Raw genomic sequence first — 23,269 nt, forward strand, 5'->3', positions numbered from 1 at the left:
GTTTGCACGCCTCATCCGGCAAGCGCTCTCTCTATATATATCTGCACCTTTTGATCTGCATTCAATCTCAAGGTTTTTTTAAATAATTGTCTTTCCGCTTCTCCCTTCACCTTCCCGCAATCGTACGTATCGTCCTTTTAAAAGCTCGGTGCAAAAAATTACATCTACAATTGGTTTTCGCTTGGCAGGCGCCACCGGGTTTCTTGCAAACATCTGCCTTTCTTTTTCTTTTCTTTTTTTACCGGATTTCTGTTTTTTTTCTTTTAATCCTTCGTTCTCCGATGTTTAAGAGAGAAAAAGAGAGGCTCCTGGCACACCTCCCCTTACAGGCGTGCCCACAACCATAATTCAATGCGTCTCCCCCCGCTTTTGGCACGCAATGGCACGGTGGGCCCAGTAGGCCTGTTTTTTTTGCCCTTTCCAGGCTCCAGAGGCTTTCTTGGAGCCTGGGGAGGGCAAAAACGGCCTTCCCCAGCCCCCCGGAGGCCCTCCAGAGGCTGGAAATGGCCTGTTTCCCGACTTCCGGTGGGCCCAGAAGGCCAGAAAATTAGCTGGCCAGCACATGCATGTGCCCTGGAGCTGAGCTAGGGCAATGCTCACGTGACCCAGATATGGCTCCGTGTGCCACCTGTGGCACGCGTGCCATAGGTTCGCCATCACGGCCCTACACCATTTCTGACAGATGGCAGTCCAGTCTCTTCATGAAAGCCTCCAGTGATGAAGCTCCCACAACTTCCGAAGGCAACTTCTGTTCCATGGGTTGATTGTTTCTCACTGTCAGAAAAATTCTCCTTATTTCCAGGTTGAATCTCTCCTTGTCCAGTTTCCATCCATTATTCCTTGTCTGGCCTTCCGATGCTTTGGAAAATAGCTTGACCCCCTTCCTCCTCTCTGGGGCAGCCCCTCCAATATTGGAAGATGCTCTCCTGTCTCCCCTGGTCCTTCTCTTCACTAGACTAGCCAGTCCCAGTTCCTGCAACCGTTCATCGTATGTTTCAGCCTCCAGTCCCATAATCATCTTGTTTGCAAACCGGAGACAAGTTTTGCTAGAACTTCCAATCTACTTTTTTTTTGTGTGTGTTATTTTTTGGGGATGGAGTAGATTTGGGGGTGTCAGGAGCAGGCATGTTTTGGGGTGTGTGTGAGGAAAATGAAAAAAAGCAAGGTGACAGCCACAACAATGCACTTGGAAGATTTCACGAAGTCTTTGACTTAGCACCATTCATTTAGCGACTGTTTTAAGTTACACCAGCACTGAAAAAAAAGGGATTCATCGTCAGTCCTCGCACTTAAGACGGTTGCAACAGCCCCCACGGTCACATGATCAAAATCCGGTGTTTTATGGCCGTCGGTCAAGACTTTTCTGATCTTCCCAGCCAGTTTCTGACCAGCAAAGTTGCTAAAGAAAACTGGATTTGCTTAAGGACTGCGGGATTCACCTCCAGTGTTTCGCTTAACAACCGCAGCAAAGAAGGTCGTTGGGTGCGACTCACTTAACGACCGCTTTGCTTAACAGTGGAAATTCTGGTCGTAAGCCAAGGACCCCCCCCTCCCCGTATTCCCTTTTTATGTACAATTCTGCTTTTTTAAAAAAAAGTTTTTTTATTTTTTACACAAACACACATACAAATATACAATGTATTTTTTCTGAACAGAGTATTTGGCTGATTCACAAATTTAAACAGTTTTTAGTCATTTCAACTAAATTACAATTTCTATACTTCCTTTTTGCCATAATATTATTCTCTCTATTTTTTTTAAAACCAATATTACCCTTTATCCTAACCTCTAATCTTAACCAAATTCAACTTTTCCCTTCCATTCTATGTTGTACCCCTCAAATTTAAAATCTCATCTAATATGATTCCTAGTATTTCCTTATATTCCTTTATTACAATTACTGATGTTTTCCATTGTCATCTATTTCAATATCCATCACCTTAGTACAAATTAATTATTGTTAATTAATTAATTTAAATTAATTTAAATTGTGGTGTTACAATCATTCATTTCTTATAGGAATAATAAACTCAATTGTTTTGTAGCATACATTTCCTTAAATAATACAATCCAACATCTTAATAAAAGTCAGTTAGTTTTATAGCTATTTTTTCTCTTTATATAATAATCATAAACCAAATAACTTTCCCCATATATTTCTTTATATAAATTCCAGGAATATAGACATGAATATTCCAATTATTACGTTTTCCATACAATCCACCTTCTTAAAAAGTCAGTTTATTATGTGGCCATCTTTTTTCTTAACATGATAATAATAAACCAAATAGCTACAATTCTGCTTTTTATAGGAAGATCTTAGGGGAAAAAAATTCTGCGAATCAGACTCTTGCTATCCTCACTTCTCATTCCTTTTTCTCTTTCTTTTCAGAACCTTATATAATTTTTTTCCTTTCTCTCGGATGTCTCCTTTTCTGTCTGACACCCCCGTTTATTTCTTCCAAACCCCCCCTCCCAACACCACCTCTCTAATTCTCTCTCTCTCTCGTTCTCACATGTCGAGTCACATTTTCGCTCCATCTCTCACGCGAGAAAGAAAATACATTTAAATATCTTTCTTTTTTTTTTTTTTTGTTTTGCACTTATCCATCCCACCAAATATGAATTCTCGTCTGAGTTTGGGATTGAGGTTTTGAGGTTGTCAGAGGCTGGGTGAAAATCTCACTTAATGGCCATTCTGTTGGGCAGAAAGATAAAAGAAATGTGACGGAGTGAAGGAAAACAGACCTCCCCCTGAACAAAGATTGGGAAGGTAGAATTAATCCCTCATCCTTGCTGTTGTGGGCAAAATTTACAGATTAACAGGGATCTTGTAGGTCATCTAGTCCAACCCTCCTGTTGGACTAACCCGTGATGGCGAACCTATGGCACGCGTGCCACAGGTGGCACGTGGAGCCATATCGGTGGGCACGCGAGTTCAGCTCCGGTGCGCATGTGCGTGCTGGCCAGCTGATTTTCAGCCCTTCTGGGCCTACCAGAAGTCGGGAAACAGGTCGTTTCCAGTTTCTGGAGGACCTCTGGGGTGTGGGGAAGGCCGTTTTTGTCCTCCCCAGGCTCCTAGAAAGTCTCTGGAGCCTGGGGAGGGCAAAAAATGGGCCTAACATGCCCACCAGGCCATCGTGTGCTGAAAGTGGGGGGGAGCGCAGGTGTGTCACGCACACATGCGCGGGGGCTGAGGCACATAGAAGTATGGGTGTGGGCACGCACACGGGCGACACCCCCCCCACGCTTCCCCCACTTTTGGCACACAATGGCTAAAAGGTTAGCCATCACTGCCCTACACCATTTCTGACCGATGTTTCTTCTCAGTTCCTTAACGCAGTGTTTTCTCATCCTTGGCAACTTTTAAGATGCGTAGACCTCTATTCCCAGAATTCCCCAGCCATGCTTCAAGTTGCCACGTTTGAAAGATGCTGGATTTGCATGATAACTGCAACCAGCATAATTTTGAGAGAGGCCTGGAGCAGTCGCTACCCCATCTCACACAGCATAGAAACATAGGGGTGGAAGGAACTTTGGAGGTCTTCTAATCCGGCAGGAGCCCCTATACCAGTGATGGCTAAACTTTTTCTCGTTGTGTGCCGAAAGCGCACGCACGCACACACGACAACACACACACGTGCCGGCACCCATAATGCAATGCGTGCCCTCCCGTGCGCATACGCAATGCGTGCTCTCCCCGCGCATGCGACCCTCCTTGTCCCCCCATGCATGACCCCCCCCGCCCCTGTTTTTGGCCTAACAGGCCTCTCTGCAGCCTCCTGGGCTCAAAAATGGGCCATGGGGGGTGAGCCGCACCCCCTCCCCCATACCTGTGGTGACCTAGGTTTCCTGAGTCATTAAAACCCACGAGTCGTCCCAAAAACCTCTTTTATTGCAACAGCTGTGAATTACGTTCATTCCCAGCTGAGTCCCAATTAGTTGCAAAAAGTCCTTCGGGAGAAGTCCTTCGGGATAATCACCAGCCTTTATCTCCTTTGACACGCTGCCAAAGACCTACTTGACAAAGCCACACGGAGTCCAGAATCAAACAGAGATGCCGACTGGGAACAGAATTAACAACGTTGCTTTCCTGCAAAGGGCCCACGTGCCTTTGCTCCTCTTTTAAGCCTTATGGGAGGGGCCAATCATCTCCAGGCCTTACTCCTGAGTCGTCCCTTTAGTTTTAACTGTTCTTGCCTTCTGGCAGCTCTGCACATGGGCGCACTAGAAACAGGCTCCTCCTGTTCCTCTGCCTCTCTCATGTCCGACTCTGGAGGCTCCGGAGTCCGCACATCACTCCCCGATGGGCCTGGCCCCATCTCTGCCTCTGACGCAGAGCCCTCGTCCGGGCCTTCCACAGACTCCAGGACTGGCCCATGGGCCTCCCCAGCCTCCTCACTGTCCGACTCCGCTGATAGCTCCGCAGGCTGCTGACGGACCACAACAATAACCCATTTTGGGCTTAGTAGTCTTCCCTGCAGCCTCCTGGGCCCAAAAACAGGCAGTGGGGGAGGCATACCCCCCCAAGCCCTGTTTTGGGCCTAGCAGGCCTCCCTGCAGCCTCCTGGGCCCAAAAACGAGCTGTGGGGGAGCATGCTGAACCCTCCACGCTCTACCCCACCCCCGCACATGCGCACACGACCCCCACCCCCATGCATGCGAGTGGCCCCCCTGTGCATGTGCGCAGGTCTCCTGCATGCGCCCTGTCCCCCGTGCACCCCAAAAATCAGCTGGCAGGCGGGAGGCGGCATGCATGCATAGTGGAGCTGAGCTGGGCGAGAGGGCTCTGCGTGCCAGCTGTGGCACGTGTGCCATAGGTTTGCCATCACGGCCCTATACCATTCCAGACAAGTGGATTCACTTAACAACCAGGGCAAAAACAGTTGTAAAATTGGGCACATGCCGAGCCGCAGAGGGAACTTTTCCAATTTCAAACACATCAAGGAGAGAAGCAACCTGGAACGAAGGAGAAACTTCCTGACAAGTGAGGACAATCGGTGGAACGACTTGCCTCAAGAAGTTGTGGATGCCCCAATGTTGGAGGTTTTTTAAAGAAGAGACTGGACAGCCACTTGTCTGGAGTTATATTATAGGGTCTCCTCCTTGAGCAGGGGGCTGGACTAGAAGACCTCCCAGGTCCCTTCCAACTCTGTTATTCTATTCAATTCTATTCTGTTCTATTCCATTCCATTCCATTCCATTCCATTCCATTCCATTCCATTCCATTCTCCTTTCCTTTCCTTTCCTTTCCTTTCCTTTCCTCTGTTCTGTTCTGTTCTGTTCTGTTCTGTTCTATTCATTGCTATCCTATCCTATCCTATCCTCTATTCTATTCTAAATTTCCATTCCATTCCATTCCATTCCTTTCCTTTCCTTTCCTTTCCTTTCCTTTCCTTCTTTCCTTTCCTTTCCTTTCCTTTCCTTTCCTTTCCTTTCCTTTCCTTTCCTTTCCTTTCCTTTCCTTTCCTTTCCTTTCCTTTCCTTTCCTTTCCTTTCCTTCATTCTATTCTAAATTTCCATTCCATTCCGTTCTGTTATCTTCTATTCATTGCTATCCTATCCTATTCTATCCTCCATTCCATTCCATTTTCATGTTCTGTTTTGTTCTATTCATTCCTCTCCTCTCTTCTAATTCTGTTCTTATCCCTATCCTATCCTTGTGTTTGTGCAAAAAAATAAGGCACTCCCAATAATCTCTCAAAGTGACAGTTACTGCTGAGTGATGCATCACAATTAGATGGAATTGATCTAATAAGGGCGGATGAAACGCAGCCCCTCCCCATTCATGTCTTCCTGCACAGTACACAGCTTAATTAAGTTTTACATCTGAGCTGCAAAAATGAAGCTATAGACTCTCTCTAAAGCCTTGCTTCATTCTCTCTCTCTCTCTCTCTCTCTCTCTCTTTTTTTTTTAAATATTCCCCTGCATTAGAGATAGTCCTCCACTTAACAACAGTGGCAAGAAAGGTTATAAAATGAAGCAAAACTCACTTCAGAAATGACCCAACTAGGTAACATCATCAAGTCTGCAAAGGACTAGAGTTTGTGGAATGAAATGGGGGGGGGAGGAGGAGGAGGAAGAGAAGAAGAAGGAGGAGAAGGAGAAGAAGGAGAAAGAGAGAAAGAAAAAGAAAAAGAGAAAGAGAAGGAGAAAGAAAGAGAAAAAAAAATAAATAAGGAAAGAGAAAAAGAAAAGAAAAAAGAAAAAGAAAGAAAGAAAGAAAAAGAAAGAAAGAAAGAAAGGGAAAGAGAAGGACTGAGGTCATTGGTGCTCTCTGAGCTGGGTCGTTTTCTTGCAGTTAATGATATAATTTTATTGAGGTTTTTTTTATAGAACACAACGAGAAAGACTTGCAAACCTACCTCGTCCGAAAGAGGAATAAATAGAGAGAAAAATAAATAGAAAGATATACGAAGGGAAGGATTAATTTGAACCTCAAGCAACAAAGAAGACGCAGAGGCAGGAACGGTTTACAAAACAAACGCAGAATAGCAATCGGACCAAAGAAAATAAATAAAAATTAGTTTGCATTTCAATGCAGCGTCAGCCCCAATTCCAGATTTTCAAACCAGCAACATAAATAGAACCGAGTTATCATTCCGCGTTCACAGTTCTCTCGCTTTTGCAATGTTGACAACACAATAAATGCATCTTGGCGAAAAGACTTGTACCGAAAACTTCATGGACATTCACGAGAAGAATGTGCAAAATAATTAAAAGTATTCCCGGATTTAAAAAAAAAATTGTATACGCATTGACGACAAAGAGACGTACTTTTGGAGAAATGAACATGAAAATGCACCCCCCCCCGGTGTGAATTGCAAACTTTTCTTTAAATGAAAGAAACCCTCAGTTTCATCAAACAACCAACTTGACAGATTTGCCGAACTGAGAATCTGAGAAAAAATACTGAATTTTCACACGTACACAAAGATGAGAAGCTGACAAAACCCAGATCTTGACACCTCTTCCCATCTTTAAAGTTGAATAATTTCTTCCGGTATCTGAAACTCAGCATGGGAACTGTAGTACGGTTAATCCTCGACCGACGACCATCATTGAGCCCAATATTTCTGTTGCTAAGCGAGACGGCTCTTAAGTACGTTTTACCCCATTTTACGAACCTTTCTTGCCATCGTTGTTAAATGAATTCCTGCAGTTGTTAAGTTAGTAATATGGCTGTAAAGTGAATCCGGGCTTCCCCCTTGACTTTGCTTGTCGGAAGGTCGCAAAAGGAAATCATGTGACATCGGGACATGAAAACCGTCGTAAGTACATGCCAGTTGCTCTGAATTTTGATCACCAATGTTGCAACTGTCGTGTGATAAATGGACATAAGTCGCTTTTCTCAGTGCCCTTGTAACTGTGAATGGTCACTAAACAAACTGTCGTAACTTGAGGACTACCTGTATAGCTTTGGCATTTTTTTGTCTCTTATGCCCAGGAATTTTTGACATCGCTCAGAAAATCTTGACTCCATTTTGACCAGAGATATTTGATCTGTTCCATAAACCATCTGATGATCTCTAAATGTATGACCCCCTTCAGTTCCCGGCATTCCCCAACAGTACTGATAGTCCCTGACTTACAACAGTTCATTTAGCGACCGTTCGACAAAAGTGACATAGGACCGTTTTTCACACTTAACGACTTTTGCGGCATCCCTGTGGTCACGTGACCAAAATTCGGACACTTGGCAAATTGACTCCTATTTATGACGACCGCAGCATCTCCGGGGCGGGGCGGGGAGGTCACGTGATCCCCTTTTGCGACCTTCGGACAAGCAAAGTCGATGGGGAAGCCAGATTCACTTAACAACGGTGTTAGTAACTTAGCAAGAAAGGTCGTAAAAATGAGGCCAAACTCCCTTAACAAGTGTGTCGCTTAGCTACGGAGATGCTGGGCTCAATTGTGGCCGCAAGTCGAGGACTAACAGTAAAGAAATTTTGAAAAAAGGAAGAAGAGAAAAGAAAGAAAAAGAAAGATATAAACAAACAGCTTCCGACTCTTTTTTTTTTTTACCGCAGTTATAAATGCATTTCTATTTGATCCGTTCTCTAATGCCAGAGTTTATCTCCCTGCTTTCCATATTTCAACCTTTCTAATCGCCAAAGCCATCAATCACACGCTCATTTTTCCTCCTTTTCAGCAAAAAGCCCATAACCGTTTCCCCGTCAGTGCCAAAGGTGGTAAGTTTGTTTTTTTTCTCCAACCAAACAAGTTAATTTTGCCAGCTCTGCAAATCCTGGCATCTTAAACCACCCCTGCCTTCCAGGTGGGCATTTAAATTTTTCCACCTTTGTGCACGGAATAATCTCAGCTGCGATTACCGAAAACAATTCTCCATCAATCCTTTTTTTGTCCATGACAGGTAGTCCTTGACTTAACAATAGTTCGTTTAGTGACAGTGGCCCTGAAAAAAAAATCTGAAGGATTTAGAGATAGTATCGTGGAGAAGAAGGAGACTGATGCAATACGGACTTAAAAGGAAAGATACAGAAAAGAAACAGGAAAACTCTAAAACAATTGTAGATTATGTAATCAGGGGGAAATAACTTTGTTAAACTGTCTTAATCTATTAATTAGTCTATTGATATCGAAAAGGGCCTGGTGGCTCAGCAGACTGATAGCATTGTGATTAACACCAGCTGCCTGCAATTACTGTAAATTCGAATCTCACCAGGCTCAAGGTTGACTCAGCCTTCCATCCTTTCTAAGGTAGGTAAATTGAGGACCCAGATTGTGGGGGCAATAAGCTGACTTTGTATAAATATACAAAAGTATGAAGGCTATTGCTTAACACATTGTAAGCCGCCCTGAGTCTCCGGAGAAGGGCGGCATATAAATCAAATTAAAAAAAAAAAGAAAAAAAGAAAGAGGAAAGAAAAGAAAAGAAAAGAAAAATTTGAAAAAGTTGCTAAAGGATTAATGAATTGTAGATTCATGGATTTGAGGTGAATGAACTAAAGTGATTTATATATCTGTATTATTGGTAAAAGATAAATATAGAATAAATAATAAGATAACTATTGACATTTTTCATACCACGGCACAATCCCAATCACGTGCACAAAATTTGGATGTTTGGCAACGGATTCTTATTTATTTATCTATCTATCTATCTATCTATCTATCTATCTATCTATCTATCTATCTATCTATCTATCGGTTCGATTTATATGCCGCCCTTTTCCGGAGACTCAGGGTGTCTTACAATACGTTAAGCAATAGCCTTCATACTTTTTTGTACATATCTGCTTATTTGGGCTTTCGGGCCCCCCTAAGCGGTGTTCTTTTTTATACAAAGTCAGCTTATTGCCCCCACAATCCGGGTCCTCATTTTACCTACCTCGGAAGGATGGAAGGCTGAGTCAATCTTGAGCCTGGTGAGATTTGAACTTGCAGTAATTGCAGGCAGCTTTGCAGCTAAGTGCTATTTAACAGCGCTTTAATCCGCTGCTCCACCAAGGCTCCATGACGGTTGCAGTGTCCCCTGGTCACGAGATCTCCTTTTGCGACCTTCGGAAGACCTTCACTGGGATTAAAATTTACATTCTCCACCCAAATTCTAAGAACAGGACATGACCTTTTAGGCAGGGGTGAAATGCTACTGGTTCAGTCCGGTTTGCCTGAACCGGTAGAAAAAAATGTAAAAAAAAAAAAGTTCCGACGATCAGCTAAATGACGCGCGATTGTCAGAACTTTTTTAAACACTTTTTTAGCATTTTTTTACTACTGGTTCTCCAAAACCGGTAGTTAAAAATACTAATTTTTTTTTTTTAAAAAAGTTCCGAAGATCGCGCGTTGCTCAGCTGATCATCAGAACTTTTTTTTTTTTTTAACTTTTTAAAGTATTTTTTTACTACCGGTTCTCTAGAACTTTAAACTTTAAAAAAGTTTTTAAAAAGGCTCCGACGATCACAGCTATGCCGCGCGATTGTCAAAGCCTTTTTTAAAAAACTTTTTAAAAGCATTTTTTTACAACTTATTCCGCGAATGCTTTGAAAATGCTTTGAAGATCGTGCGCCACAGCTGATCACCCCCCCACCTGCGTGCTGTTCTACTTACCCCCTGCCTCCTTTTGGTGTGCACTGCGCGCACGCACATTGCATTTGGTGCGTGGTGCGCACCGCTTGCGCGCATGCAGCACATGCGCAGCTAGCAAACCAGTAGTAAACCAGTTCAGATTTCACCACTGCTTTTAGGGCATAATGTTCTGCCCCAGCTCCGAATTTCCAAGGATTGTGACCAGGGTGGATTTGATTTAAATCGAGTTGATTTAAATCACAATTTAAATCATGATTTAAATCACTAGTAAAAAGACTTGATTTAAATCAACTCGATTTAAATCATAATTTTTAAAGAGCAACTGTCATCTCTGCTACTCCTTTGACCCACTGTTGACTCACCGATAGTCCCAGTGTTGCAGAATATACAGCCTCCTGCTACATAACTAAGCTCCATTTCATGCTGAATAAACTAAATTATTTATGTATCTTAAATAGAAAACTACCTTACAATAGATTTTTACCTCAAAATTTTTTTATTAAAATAAATTCGATAAAAATCAAAAAAATCCGATTTAAATCAAAAAAATCTGAATTTTTTTATTTTTTTAAAAAAATTATTGATTTTTATCCACCCTGATTGTGACACACTGTCAGGTATAAATGCTCTGCCCGTGCCAGGGATCAGCTATAGTGCAGTAGTGCAGGGGTTAACCCAGACTCCCACCTGGTCAGCTCCTCCCATAGGCCCCTCCTTACCTGAATCCCCGCCCACAGGTATAAAAGGTGGGCACACCTCTCCTCACCCCAGTTCCTGATGCATTCAAGTGATGATGTGATGAACCTGCAAATAAAAGAGTTATATTTTACCAGATGACTCAAGTCTCTTTATTGGGCCTGATCCACCATTCCTTGTAACAAAATGGTAGCAGAGGATGGTTGGTAAGGCCCAAAGATCCCAAGCCACAAAACAAGGACCCATACCTACCTGCAGAATGGCGACACCTCCGAAGCAACGGGAGAGCAACCCATCGGACTCGCCAGGGAAGGCAGGAACCTCAGCCACCCCCAAAGCCACAGCGACGGAAGAAAGGGGGGAGATCGAAAAAGGAAAAAGGGCCCACCACCACGACCAAGAGGAAGAGAAGCTGCGACTCGACGTCCTGCAGCTGCTGAAAGAGCGAGCCGGTGACAAGAACCTCCTTGCCGACCTGCGGAGCTTCATAATCGACCGCGAAGTGGCAAGGAGCGAAGAGGGCTCGGACTCTGAACTTGAGGAGCTGGACTCGGTGAGTGGATCGCCCAAAAGGGCACTTCCAACGGCCACCGAGCCCCAAAGCCCCGCTCTAAATTTGAAACGGCAGCCATCTTTGTCCACATGGTCAGACAAGATGGCCGACCCCCAACCAATCAGCGATCAGAATTCAAAATGGCCGGCGCGCGAAAAATGCCGGGCCATAAACAATGATGAAAGTGACCAGGGAGAGGGAACCGAATCTGACTCCGACCCCTGGTACACCCCCAGCGAGCGGCAAGTCGATAGGGCCATGAAGACCCTTGCCGCCGCCTTCGGCCCAGGCCTCAAAATTACCAAAGATAAGCCAGAGAGGCCGAAGCAGAAGGGAAGACGAGGAGAGGGACAGCGGAGCGCCCACCCAAGAGCCACCGACGCCCGCGGCGATTCGCCAGCCCATCTTCGCACCCCAGGGACACCGCGCCTCCGATCGCCCAGGCCGCGCACCCCGGACCGCATGGATTGGGGCAGCTACTTACAGCCGTCACCGGAGCCCCAACGCCGCCAGGATCTTCACTCGGGAGAAGCAGCCGCTGGACGACGCCCCCAGGAGCACATCTGGACCCCCAAGTACGAAGCCGAGGCCTACCCGACCGGCAGAGGCCTCCACAGCGGAGCCGCGATGAACAGGTCCTTCCTCGGCGACGGCGGAGCTGAAATGGACTTCGCGCATGCGCTCTTCCGCCTAGAAGAAGAAAAAAGAAAAAAATTACAAAGCGGGACTTTTAAATTACCGGCAAGCGTTCCTATGCCCTATTGCTGCTATAGAGACATAAGGAACCATGGACAGCAGCCAGCAGTAAGTAATTTTACTACTAGTGCTGGGAACTTACCTGTTGACTTTCCCAAGTTGAGGATGGATGGGGGCAATATCCTAGAGTGGTCACAGCAGCTCCAGGTGGTATTTCTGAAAGAAAACATGTCTCATTTTATTAATGACCCCCCTGAGAGACCATGGACTTTAGAGCTAGATTGCATGCACCATAAGGCATTCTACCTTTTAATTGCCAGTATTTCCCCCACCATTTACCACTGTATTGGCCACAACCTCACAGTATCCGAAATCATAGGGAAAATGTTTGGGTTGTTTTATAGTGAGAGTGTGTCCACCACCACACAAATTTCCAAGGAATTCTTTTCCGCCAGACTTAAGCCAGGGACACCCATGAGTGAGCACCTAGTGTCCTTAAGCGGTACCAGAGCAGAGCTACATCTTAGGGGAGAAGTTATTTCTGACCAAATCATGAAGAGTGTGATAATCAACTCTTTAGATCACTCATGGAATAGCTTCCTGACACACTTAGACACCGTCAGCCTAGGGATGCTGTCTGTGGAGAGGCTATCCAACAGGCTCATCGCAGAAGATAATCTGAGGAGGGGCCGCCCCGGCCCTCCCAGAGAACACAAGAGTGAGAAGAGAGTAGTCTTCCAAGAGAAACAACACAACACGCCCGAGTGCTACATCTGCGGGTCGAGGGGACACATCAAAAGGGACTGCCCCAAGAACTATAGGGAGAGAGGCAGGCCAGAGCATAGGTACAGACAAACAGAAAGGCACACATCCGAAGATAGGTATAGGCGTAGAGACTCACCCATCCCCAGGGATAGGAAGGGAAACAGGGACAGCTCACGCGACAGCAGGACAGGGTCCCTATATGGGATAGGGGAGCACACACACACCACACACCAAGACAAAGACACCAGCTCTTGGCTCCTGGACTCGGGAGCCTCCAACCACACCACATACAATCAGAAACTACTCTCATCATTCAAGAGAGAGGATTTTTCCATCAAAGTTGCAGACCAGAACCAAGTTAGAGTAACAGGCAAAGGGGCAATTACATTACCAGGCGTAGGGAAAATAGAGGGGGTACTACTAGTCCCGGAGATACCCCACAACATCCTGGCTGCAGTAAAACTTAGCAGGGAATCAGGGATTGAGATGATATTCTCAAAAGGCAACGTGAAGGTTAGCAAGGACGGGAAGGATATAGGGAGAGTAACCATTGACCAAGGGTTACCATACATAACTTTCTGTGAGGATTACGCCCACAGCATAAACACCAGCTCAGAGAATGCAGAAGACACTGACCAAGGCAGGGCTGAGGGTGAACAGGTAGACGGGAGGGAGGTAGATAACAATGACAACACGACACCAGAGACACAACACAACAAATACACCCAAAGGAGACCCTCAATAGGCAAACCAATGCACGACAACTGTGCCCACCTGCTGCATCGCAAGCTTGGACACGCCAGTTTTCCTGTGATACAAAAAATGGCCAATTGTACCGAGGGTGCCATAATAAAAAACTGTGAAAACTACCTCGAGTGCTCGGTGTGCAAGTGTTCAAAACTAAAAGTAAAACCCAGACCCAAGAAGTCATTACGCGCCGCCAACCAAATATTCGACCTAGTACACATGGACCTGGTAGGGCCCCTAAGGCCATCCATAACTTATAAAAAAAGGTACTTCCTCACCATAGTGGATGACCATAGTCGATATGGCTTCGTCTACACCTTAAGAAAAAAGGATGAGGCCTTCCAAAAATTCAAAGAATTCTATAAAAGAGTAGAAATCCAAAACAACAAACAGATCAAACAGATCATGACCGACAGAGGGTCTGAGTTTCTATCTAAGGACTTCTCACATTGGCTCAGGTCCAAAGGCGTGATTCACTTTACGTCGTCCCCGTTTTCCGCCTTTCAGAACGGGGTCGCAGAACGACGGAACTCCACGCTGCAAACGATGGTCAGGTGCGCCCTAGAGGACGCGGGAATTGGCCAACACTTCTGGTCTGAAGCCCTGGTCTACTCCAACTATACATTAAATAGAACATGGTCCAGTGTGATAGACAAAACACCCTACGAGGTCATGTATAACAAGAAGCCGCAGATAGCACACCTACATGTGTTCGGTGTAACGGCTGATGTACACATACCCAAGCAGTTGCGCAAGAAAGGGGATAAGGTGTCCAGAAGGCTCAGGTTTATGGGGTACGAGCCAGGAACCAAGGGCTTCAGGTTTGTGGACAATAATAATAGGTTTGTGGTCTCCAGAACAGCGGCATTCCATGAGCAAGCCAACTGGTCCAGGTTACACCTAAATGAGGTACCCACCAAGCAGGAGGATAGCCCAATCGAGCAAACCCAAAACAAAAACAAGACAGTGAAGCAGGAAGGGAGCAGGCCCAAGCCCGACCTCCAAGGCATCAAGGTTGAGGGATGGAAAGAGAATCATCCCAAGATAAGTGTCGAATCACTGACACAAAGAGAAGCCAGATATCTGCATGACACTGAGCAGGCAGCAACCAGGCCGGTCAGATCGACCAGAAACCAGCTGCCAAAAAGGTTAAATGATTACGTGATGCACGTGCATGCAAACCACGTTACGCCAAACTCATACGAAGAGGTGCTAAGACTACCCCAGGGGGAGAGGGCAAAGTGGGAGTTAGCCATGGCCAAGGAACTGGACAGCCTGAGGAAGCTGGAGGTGTACACCCCCACCAAAGTCCCAGAGGGCAAGAACACAATAGGCACCCGATGGATATTCAAAGTCAAGAACTTAGAGGGGGGCCAAAGCCTATACAAGGCAAGATTAGTTGCCCAGGGGTTTGCTCAAAGGTTTCCGGAGGATTACACAGACACCTATTCGCCCACCGTAAGAACAGAGAGCGTCAAGAGCGCCCTGGTCATCGCATCCTTGCTAGGGCTGGAAGTACACCAGTTCGATGTGCAGACCGCTTACCTGCACGCCAACCTAGACAAGGAGATATACATCAGAGCCCCCCACAGCAAAGAAACCAACAGAGGGGACACCTGGTTACTTCATAAGAGCCTGTATGGACTAAAGCAATCAGGCAAACGGTGGTACGAATGCCTGGTAGAGGCCCTGAAGTCTATGGGATTCACGGCGACCATAGCTGACAACTGTTTCTTCACCAGGAAAGAGGGGGACTCACCAGAATACATCCTAGTTTACGTGGATGACATTCTATACATCAGCAAACACGAAGCCAACCGCAACACCTTCGCCAGCAGGCTGAGCGAGCATTTCACCCTAAAGTACCTTGGGAGGATAAACCGATACCTGGGAGTACAAGTCAACCAGACGCCAAAGGGTTTCCAACTGTCGCAGAAAGAGAAGATAGAAGAGTTGCTCCATAAATGCAACATGGCAGACGCCAAGGGATGTGATTCACCCATGCAGGCGGACTTTCTAAAAAACATGCATGATGAATCACCCGAATTTGGAGACAACACGCTGTACAGGTCAATCATAGGCTCCCTCCTGTATATCGCCAACTGGACCAGACCGGACATTGCCCTATCCGTTAATTTACTATCCAGGCACATGAGCAAACCCACCACATACCACTGGGACGCAGTGAAAAGGGTACTAAGATACCTGAAACAGAGTGTCAATGCATGCTTAACCCTAGAGCCTGAAAAATCCGAAGAACCCATCCTCTCATGCTACGCTGATGCTGACTGGGCCGGAGACGCCAAAGGCCGCAAAAGCACATCTGGGTACATATTCTACTTAAATAACTGCCCAGTGCATTGGTACTCAGGCAAACAAATCCTGGTGGCAACTTCGACTACCGAAGCCGAATACATATGCCTCTCCAAAGCCGCCAACAACCTCATCTGGTTCGACGACCTACTTGCCAGCGTGTGGAGAGAACCAGCTTACCCAATAAATATATATGAAGATAACAAAGCCGCCATAGAGATATCCATGTCCGACGCTGTAGGACAAAGGTCAAGGCACATAGACATAAAATATAAGCACGTTAGACAGCTCTCCAGAATTGGTTTCATAAAAGCCATACACTGCGATACAGAGGAACAGACCGCAGACATACTCACGAAACCCCTACAAGGCAAACAACACTCACACTTAGTTTCCAAGCTCAACATCCACCCCAGGGTACCAACTAGTCAGTCAGGCCTACAGACACGGGTCAGGCATTTAGAGGGGGATTTGTCAGGTATAAATGCTCTGCCCGTGCCAGGGATCAGCTATAGTGCAGTAGTGCAGGGGTTAACCCAGACTCCCACCTGGTCAGCTCCTCCCATAGGCCCCTCCTTACCTGAATCCCCGCCCACAGGTATAAAAGGTGGGCACACCTCTCCTCACCCCAGTTCCTGATGCATTCAAGTGATGATGTGATGAACCTGCAAATAAAAGAGTTATATTTTACCAGATGACTCAAGTCTCTTTATTGGGCCTGATCCACCATTCCTTGTAACACACACACCAACGGTCGTTATCAAAGTTATAACGTACCAAGAATAAACAAAGTCCGGCAAAGATTGGCAACCAGCCCAGAAAACAAGATACGATAAGACACTCACTCTCCAAAATGCTCTGTAATAATTACACGTCATTTCCAGCAAGAAATTACTAACTGCGTGTGACTTAAATAGGCTAAGGGAGTGGCCAATTATCCTCAAACCTTACTCTCAAGGAGACCTCCTCCTCCTGAGTAGCCACTCTTGCCTTCTGGCAGCCCTGCGTGCCCGAGCATTGAGGAGAGGCTCCTCCACTTCGCTCTCTCCACTTGAAGGAGCCTCCGGAGGTTCTGAAGGCCCAGGCAGAGTCTCTGCCTCTGGCACCACATCCTCTTCGGCCTCCTCGCTGTCCGACGCGAGCGCCGGCTGCGCCGGCTGCTGGCGCAACCCCACACCAGCCTCCTCCTCATCGGGATCAGCCACGATCGGCGCAGGCCGCTGGCGGGCCACAACACCTAATAGGATTAACCCACCACCATCGAAATAGCAAAAGACACAAAAGCATCTTCATCGCACAATCCCCAGACCAGTTCAAGGTGAAATTCTTTTGTTTTGTGAATAAGCTGGCTCAATCTTTCTTAATGGGCACAAAATATCTGCTGGGGGGCGGAGGGGGGTTATTAAGAAAGATTTGAGTCTTCCTTCCAGTTTTTAAGAGCATCTTTCTCCATTTCTCCCTTTGGAGAAATAGAATATTCCACCTTTTAATATTCCTCAAAAATACTTCATTCTTCTAGGAGAGGGATGTGCGTGAGTGTTTTGGGTGGGGGGTGTGCATCTCTGTAAACGGGGCCTTAGCTGTGTTTTATCTACACCCAGAAGTGTGGGTGGGCAGGGTGAAGAAGGGAAGCTGGCTGCTCTCCCCCCCTCCCTTATCCAGGCTGCCCCCATTTAGAATAGAATGGAATGGAATGGAATAGAATAACTGAGTCGGAAGGGACTTTGGAGCAGTGGTGAAATTCAATTTTTTTTACTACCTTTGGGCGTGGCTTGATGGGCGTGGTGGGGCTTAGTGGGCGTGGCAGGAGAAGGGTACTGCAAAATCCCCATTCCCTCCTCACTCCTAGGGGAAGGATACTGCAAAATCTCCATTTCAGACAAATGGTTATCCAACATCTTCTTTAAAATAAAATAAAAGAATGGAATGAAATGAAATGAAATGGAATGGAATGGAGTGGAGTGGAGTGGAGTGGAGTAGAGTAGAGTAGAGTAGAGTAGAGTAGAGTAGAGTAGAGAATATGGAATGGAATAGAATAGAATAGAATAGAATAGAATAGAATAGAAAATATGGAATGGAATAGAATAGAATAGAATAGAATAGAATAGAATAGAATAGAATAGAATAGAAAATATGGAATGGAATGGAATGGAATGGAATAGAATAGAATAGAATAGAATAGAATAGAATAGAATAGAATAGAATAGAATAGAATAGAATAGAAAATATGGAATGGAATGGAATGGAATGGAATGGAATAGAATAGAATAGAAAAGAAAATATGGAATGGAATGGAATGGAATGGAATAGAATAGAATAGAATAGAATAGAATAGAATAGAATAGAATAGAATAGAATAGAATAGAAAATATGGAATGGAATGGAATGGAATGGAATGGAATGGAATAGAATAGAATAGAATAGAATAGAATAGAAAATATGGAATGGAATGGAATGGAATGGAATAGAATAGAATAGAATAGAATAGAATAGAAAAGAAAATATGGAATGGAATGGAATGGAATAGAATAGAATAGAATAGAATAGAATAGAATAGAATAGAATAGAAAATATGGAATGGAATGGAATGGAATGGAATGGAATAGAATAGAATAGAATAGAATAGAAAATATGGAATGGAATGGAATGGAATGGAATGGAATGGAATGGAATAGAATAGAATAGAATAGAATAGTGGAATGGAATGGAATGGAATAGAAGAATAGAATAGAATAGAATAGAATAGAATAGAATAGAATAGAATAGAATAGAATAGAATAGAATAGAAAATATGGAATGGAATGGAATGGAATGGAATGGAATGGAATAGAATAGAATAGAATAGAATAGAATAGAATAGAATAGAATAGAATAGAATAGAAAATATGGAATGGAATGGAATGGAATGGAATGGAATGGAATGGAATGGAATGGAATAGAATAGAATAGAATAGAAAATATGGAATGGAATGGAATGGAATAGAATAGAATAGAATAGAATAGAATAGAATAGAATAGAATAGAATAGAATAGAATAGAAAATATGGAATGGAATAGAATAGAATAGAATAGAATAGAATAGAATAGAATAGAATAGAATAGAATAGAATAGAAAATATGGAATGGAATGGAATGGAATGGAATAGAATAGAATAGAATAGAATAGAATAGAATAGAATAGAATAGAATAGAATAGAATAGAATAGAATAGAAAAGAAAATATGGAATGGAATGGAATGGAATAGAATAGAATAGAATAGAATAGAATAGAATAGAATAGAATAGAATAGAATAGAATAGAATAGAATAGAATAGAAAATATGGAATGGAATGGAATGGAATGGAATGGAATGGAATGGAATAGAATAGAATAGAATAGAATAGAATAGAATAGAATAGAATAGAATAGAAAATATGGAATGGAATGGAATGGAATGGAATAGAATAGAATAGAATAGAATAGAATAGAATAGAATAGAATAGAATAGAATAGAATAGAAAATATGGAATGGAATGGAATGGAATGGAATAGAATAGAATAGAATAGAATAGAATAGAATAGAATAGAATAGAATAGAATAGAACAGAACAGAACAGAACAGAACAGAACAGAACAGAACAGAATAGAATAGAATAGAATAGAGTTGGAAGTTCCTGCTTAGGCAGGAAACTTTATGCCATTTTAGGCAAATGGTTGTCCAATCACTTCTTAAAAACTTCCAGTGTTGGAGCATTCACAACTTCTGGTGGCAAGTTGCTCCACTGATTAATTGTTCTGACTGCCAGGAAATTTCTCCTTAGTTCTAGGTTGCTTCTCTCTTTGATTAGCATCCATCCATTGTTTCTTATCTTGCCTTCTGGTGCTTTGGAGAATAGCTTGACTCCCTCTTCTTTGGGGCATCCCCTGAGATACTGGAAAACTGAGATATTGGAACATAGTCCTTCTTTTCATTAAACTAGACCTACCCAGTTCCTGCAACTCGTCCTTTTTATCTGTTTTAGCCTCTAGTCCCCTCAGCATCTTTGTTGCTCTTCTCTGCACTCTTTCTAGAGTCTCCACATCTGTTTTTTTTGTATCGTGGGGACCACAACTGGATGCAGCATTCCAAGTGTGGCCTTCCCAAGTGGTATCAACACTTCATGTGATCTTGATGCTCTCCCAGCTGCAGCAGCAGTCTATCTGGGAAGCTCCAGATGGAGGACCCGCGCCTCCCTTGCCATCCCCGAGGCTGGGCTGGCCGGACGGATCCCCCCTTTCCTCTCTAGCGGGACAGGGGTGGGGGAACTGGAGAGGCGAGGGCGTCGCTTCCTTGCGAGCCTCCAGTTCCAGCAGCAGTCTATCCCAAAAGCTCCATCTTCTTTCTTGCGCTATATCCATCATCGGACGTTGGCAATCATGCTGGCGATCCTATTTTTAATCAACAGCCGCACGAAGCTTCCATACGGACTAGGAACATGGCCCGCTTGCCTTCCCGGAGGCTGGGCGACCCGGCCCGATCTCCCTCCCTTCTCTAGCGGAGGGTAGAAGGAGGGTGCTGGAGAGTCTTGGACGAGCCGCCTTCAGCCTCCCCCTTAGCCCGGCCCTTCCTTCGAGCCTCCAGCCCCAGCAGCAGTCTATCCCGGAGTATGAAGATCGCCCGCTTGCCTTCCCCAAGGCTGGCCGATCTCCCTCCCTCTCTAGCGGCTCGTAAGTTGAGGGCTGCAGAAGCTTGGGCGAGCCATTCTCGATCGCCCCCTTGCCCGCCCTTCCTCCGAGCCTCCAGCTGCTGCAGCAGTCTATCCCGGAAGACAGACTTCGCACATACGGAGCACGAAGACCGCCCGCTTGCCTTCCCCGAGGCTGGGCTGGCCGGCCCGATCTCCCTCCCCTGACTACGACCCAGGGAGCAGGTCTTTAGCCCGCTATCCGTCCCTTCTTTCATGCTTCGAGCCTCCAGCTCCAGCAGCAGTCTACCCCCGGAGTACGAACATCTCCCATTTGCCTTCCCGGAGACTGGCCGGGACGATCTCCCTCCCCGGGTCTGCTTGCAGAGCCTTGAGCGAGCCATCCTCGACCGCCCCCTTGCCGGCCTTTCCTTCGAGCCTCCAGCTCCTGCAGCAGTCTATCCCGAAGTATGAATCCGGCCCGTTTGCCTTCCCCGGGGCTGGCCGGCCCGATCTCAGGGGTCGGGTGGCTACCAGAGAGCCTTGAGCGAACTATCCTCATCGCCCCCTCGCCCGGCTCTTCCTTCGAGCCTCCAGCTCCAGCAGCAGTCTATCCCGGAAGACGGACTTCGTACATAACGAAGCACGAAGATCGCCCGCTTGTCTTCCCCGAGGCTGGGCTGGCCGTGCCGATCTCCCTCCCCCGTCTACGACCCAGGGAGCAAGTCTTTAGCCCGCTGCCCGGTTTTACGCTTCGAGCCTCCAGCTCCAGGAGGAGTCTACCCCGGAGGACGAAGATCGCCCACTTGCCTTTCCCTCCCCTCCCTAACGGCTCAAGAGTCGGGGGGGTCTGCTTGCGAAGCATTCAGCGCCCCACCCTCCCCCTTGCCCCGCCCTTCCTTCCTCCGAGCCTCCAGCTCCAGCAGCAGTCTACCCCGGGAGGACGAATATCTTCCGTTTGCCTTCGGGGAGGCTGATCGGCCCGATCTCCCTCCCCTCCCTTAGCGGGGCAGAGGGAGGTTGCTGGAGAGTCTTGAGCGAGCCACCATCAGCCGCCTCCTTGCCGGGCCCTTCCTTCGAGCCTCCAGCTCCAGGAGCAGCCTATCCCGGAGGACGAAGATCGTCCGTTTGCCTTTCCCTCCCCTCTGTAAGGCTCAAGAGTCCGGGGAGATGAAGCATTGTGAAGCATTCAGCGTACCGCCCTTCCCCCCACGCCCTCCCCCTTGCCCTGCCCTTCCTCCGAGCCTCCAGCTCCAGCAGCAGTCTACTCCGAAGGACGAACATCTCCCGTTTGCCTTCAGGGAGACTGGCCATCCCGATCTCCCTTCCCTCTCTTGCCGGCTCAGGGCTGCTTGCAGAGCCTTCAGCGACCTATCCTCGGCCGCCCCCTTGCCGGGCCCTTCCTTCGAGCTTTCAGCTCCAGCAGCAGTCTATCCCGAAGTATGAATCTGACCCGTTTGCCTTCCCCGAGGCTGGCCGGCCCGATCTACCCCCCCCTCTAGCGGGGCAGGGTGTCGAGGGCTAGAAAACCTTGAGCTTTCTAGCTCTCAACCCTTGCCCTCCCTTTCCTTCGAGCCTCCAGCTCCAGGAGCAGTCTACCCCGGAGGACGAAGATCGCCCGTTTGCCTTTCCCTCCCCTCCATAACGGCTCAAGAGTCGCGGGGGGGGGGAGGTCTGCTTGTGAAGCATTCAGCGAACCGCCCCTCTCCCTTGCCTTCCCCCTTGCCCTGCCCTTCCACCGAGCCTCCAGCTCCAGCAGCAGTCTACCCCGGGAGGACGAAAAAACATCTCCCCTTTGCCTTCGGGGGGAGCCTGGCCATCCCCGATCCCCTTCCCTTCTCTTGCCGGCTCAGGGCTGCTTGCAGAGCCTTTTCAGCGAGCCCTCTTAGTCGGTCGCCCCCGTCGCCCCGGTCCTTGGCTGGGCTCGCTTGGGCAGGGCAGGAGCCTCCAACTCCAGCAGCAGTCTATCGCCGACCTCCCTCCCCTCTCTAGCGGGGCAGGGTGTCGAGGGCTAGAAAACCTTGAGCTTTCTAGCTCTCAACCCTTGCCCTCCCTTTCCTCCGAGCCTCCAGCTCCAGGAGCAGTCTACCCCGGAGGACGAAAATCGCCCGTTTGCCTTTCCCTCCCCTCCCTAACGGCTCAAGAGTCGCGGGGGGGGGGAGGTCTGCTTGTGAAGCATTCAGCGAACAGCCCCCCGCCCTTGCCCTCCCCTTCCTCCGAGCCTCCAGCTCCAATAGCAGTCTACCCCCGGAGGACGAACATCTCCCGTTTGCCGAGACTGGCCATCCCGATCTCCCTCCCTTCTCTTGTCGGCTCAGGGCTCCTTGCAGAGCCTTTTCAACGAGCCATCCTCGGCCGCCCCCTTGCCGGTCCCTTCCTTCGAGCCTCCAGGTCCAGGAGCAGTCTACCCCGGGAGGACGAATCTCCCGTTTGCCTTTCCCTCCCCTCCCTAACGGCTCAAGTGTGTGGGGGGGTCTACTTGCGTCCCGCCCCGCCCTCCCCCTTGCCCCGCCCTTCCTTCCACCGAGCCTCCAGCTCCAGCAGCAGTCTACCCCGGGAGGACGAAAAAAACATCTCCCCTTTGCCTTCGGGGGGAGCCTGGCCATCCCCGATGTCCCTCCCTTCTCTTGCCGGCTCAGGGCTTTCTAGCTCTCAACCCTTGCCCTCCCTTTCCTCCGAGCCTCCAGCTCCAGGAGCAGTCTACCCCGGGAGGACGAACATCTCCCGTTTGCCTTTCCCTCCCCTCCCTAACGGCTCAAGAATCGCGGGGGGGGAGGTCTGCTTGTGAAGCATTCAGCGCCCCG

The 23,269-nt window shown here is 47.0% G+C and overlaps 1 protein-coding gene and 1 long non-coding RNA gene across 2 annotated transcripts in view; one reads left to right on the forward strand and one right to left on the reverse strand.

Moving 5' to 3' along the window:
* Positions 1–23,269, forward strand: part of DOC2B (double C2 domain beta) — a 238,253-nt gene that overhangs the window by 39,170 nt on the left and 175,814 nt on the right. Inside the window, exons 8-9 of the mRNA XM_070931387.1 lie at positions 20,752–20,933; positions 22,784–22,893. Of these exons, the coding sequence (XP_070787488.1) occupies positions 20,752–20,933; positions 22,784–22,893 (292 nt within the window). The remainder of the gene's footprint in view (positions 1–20,751; positions 20,934–22,783; positions 22,894–23,269) is intronic.
* On the reverse strand, positions 10,777–12,215 carry LOC139308460 (uncharacterized). Its single transcript, XR_011599720.1, has 3 exons — positions 12,139–12,215; positions 11,785–11,990; positions 10,777–10,855 (listed from the first exon to the last, which is right to left on the reverse strand). It is a non-coding gene; the product is annotated as an uncharacterized lncRNA (long non-coding RNA).

Source organism: Pituophis catenifer, unplaced genomic scaffold, assembly GCF_029215685.1.
Source record: "Pituophis catenifer annectens isolate HBS135680 unplaced genomic scaffold, rPitCat1.0.hap2 SCAF_1, whole genome shotgun sequence".
Taxonomy (NCBI): domain Eukaryota; kingdom Metazoa; phylum Chordata; class Lepidosauria; order Squamata; family Colubridae; genus Pituophis; species Pituophis catenifer.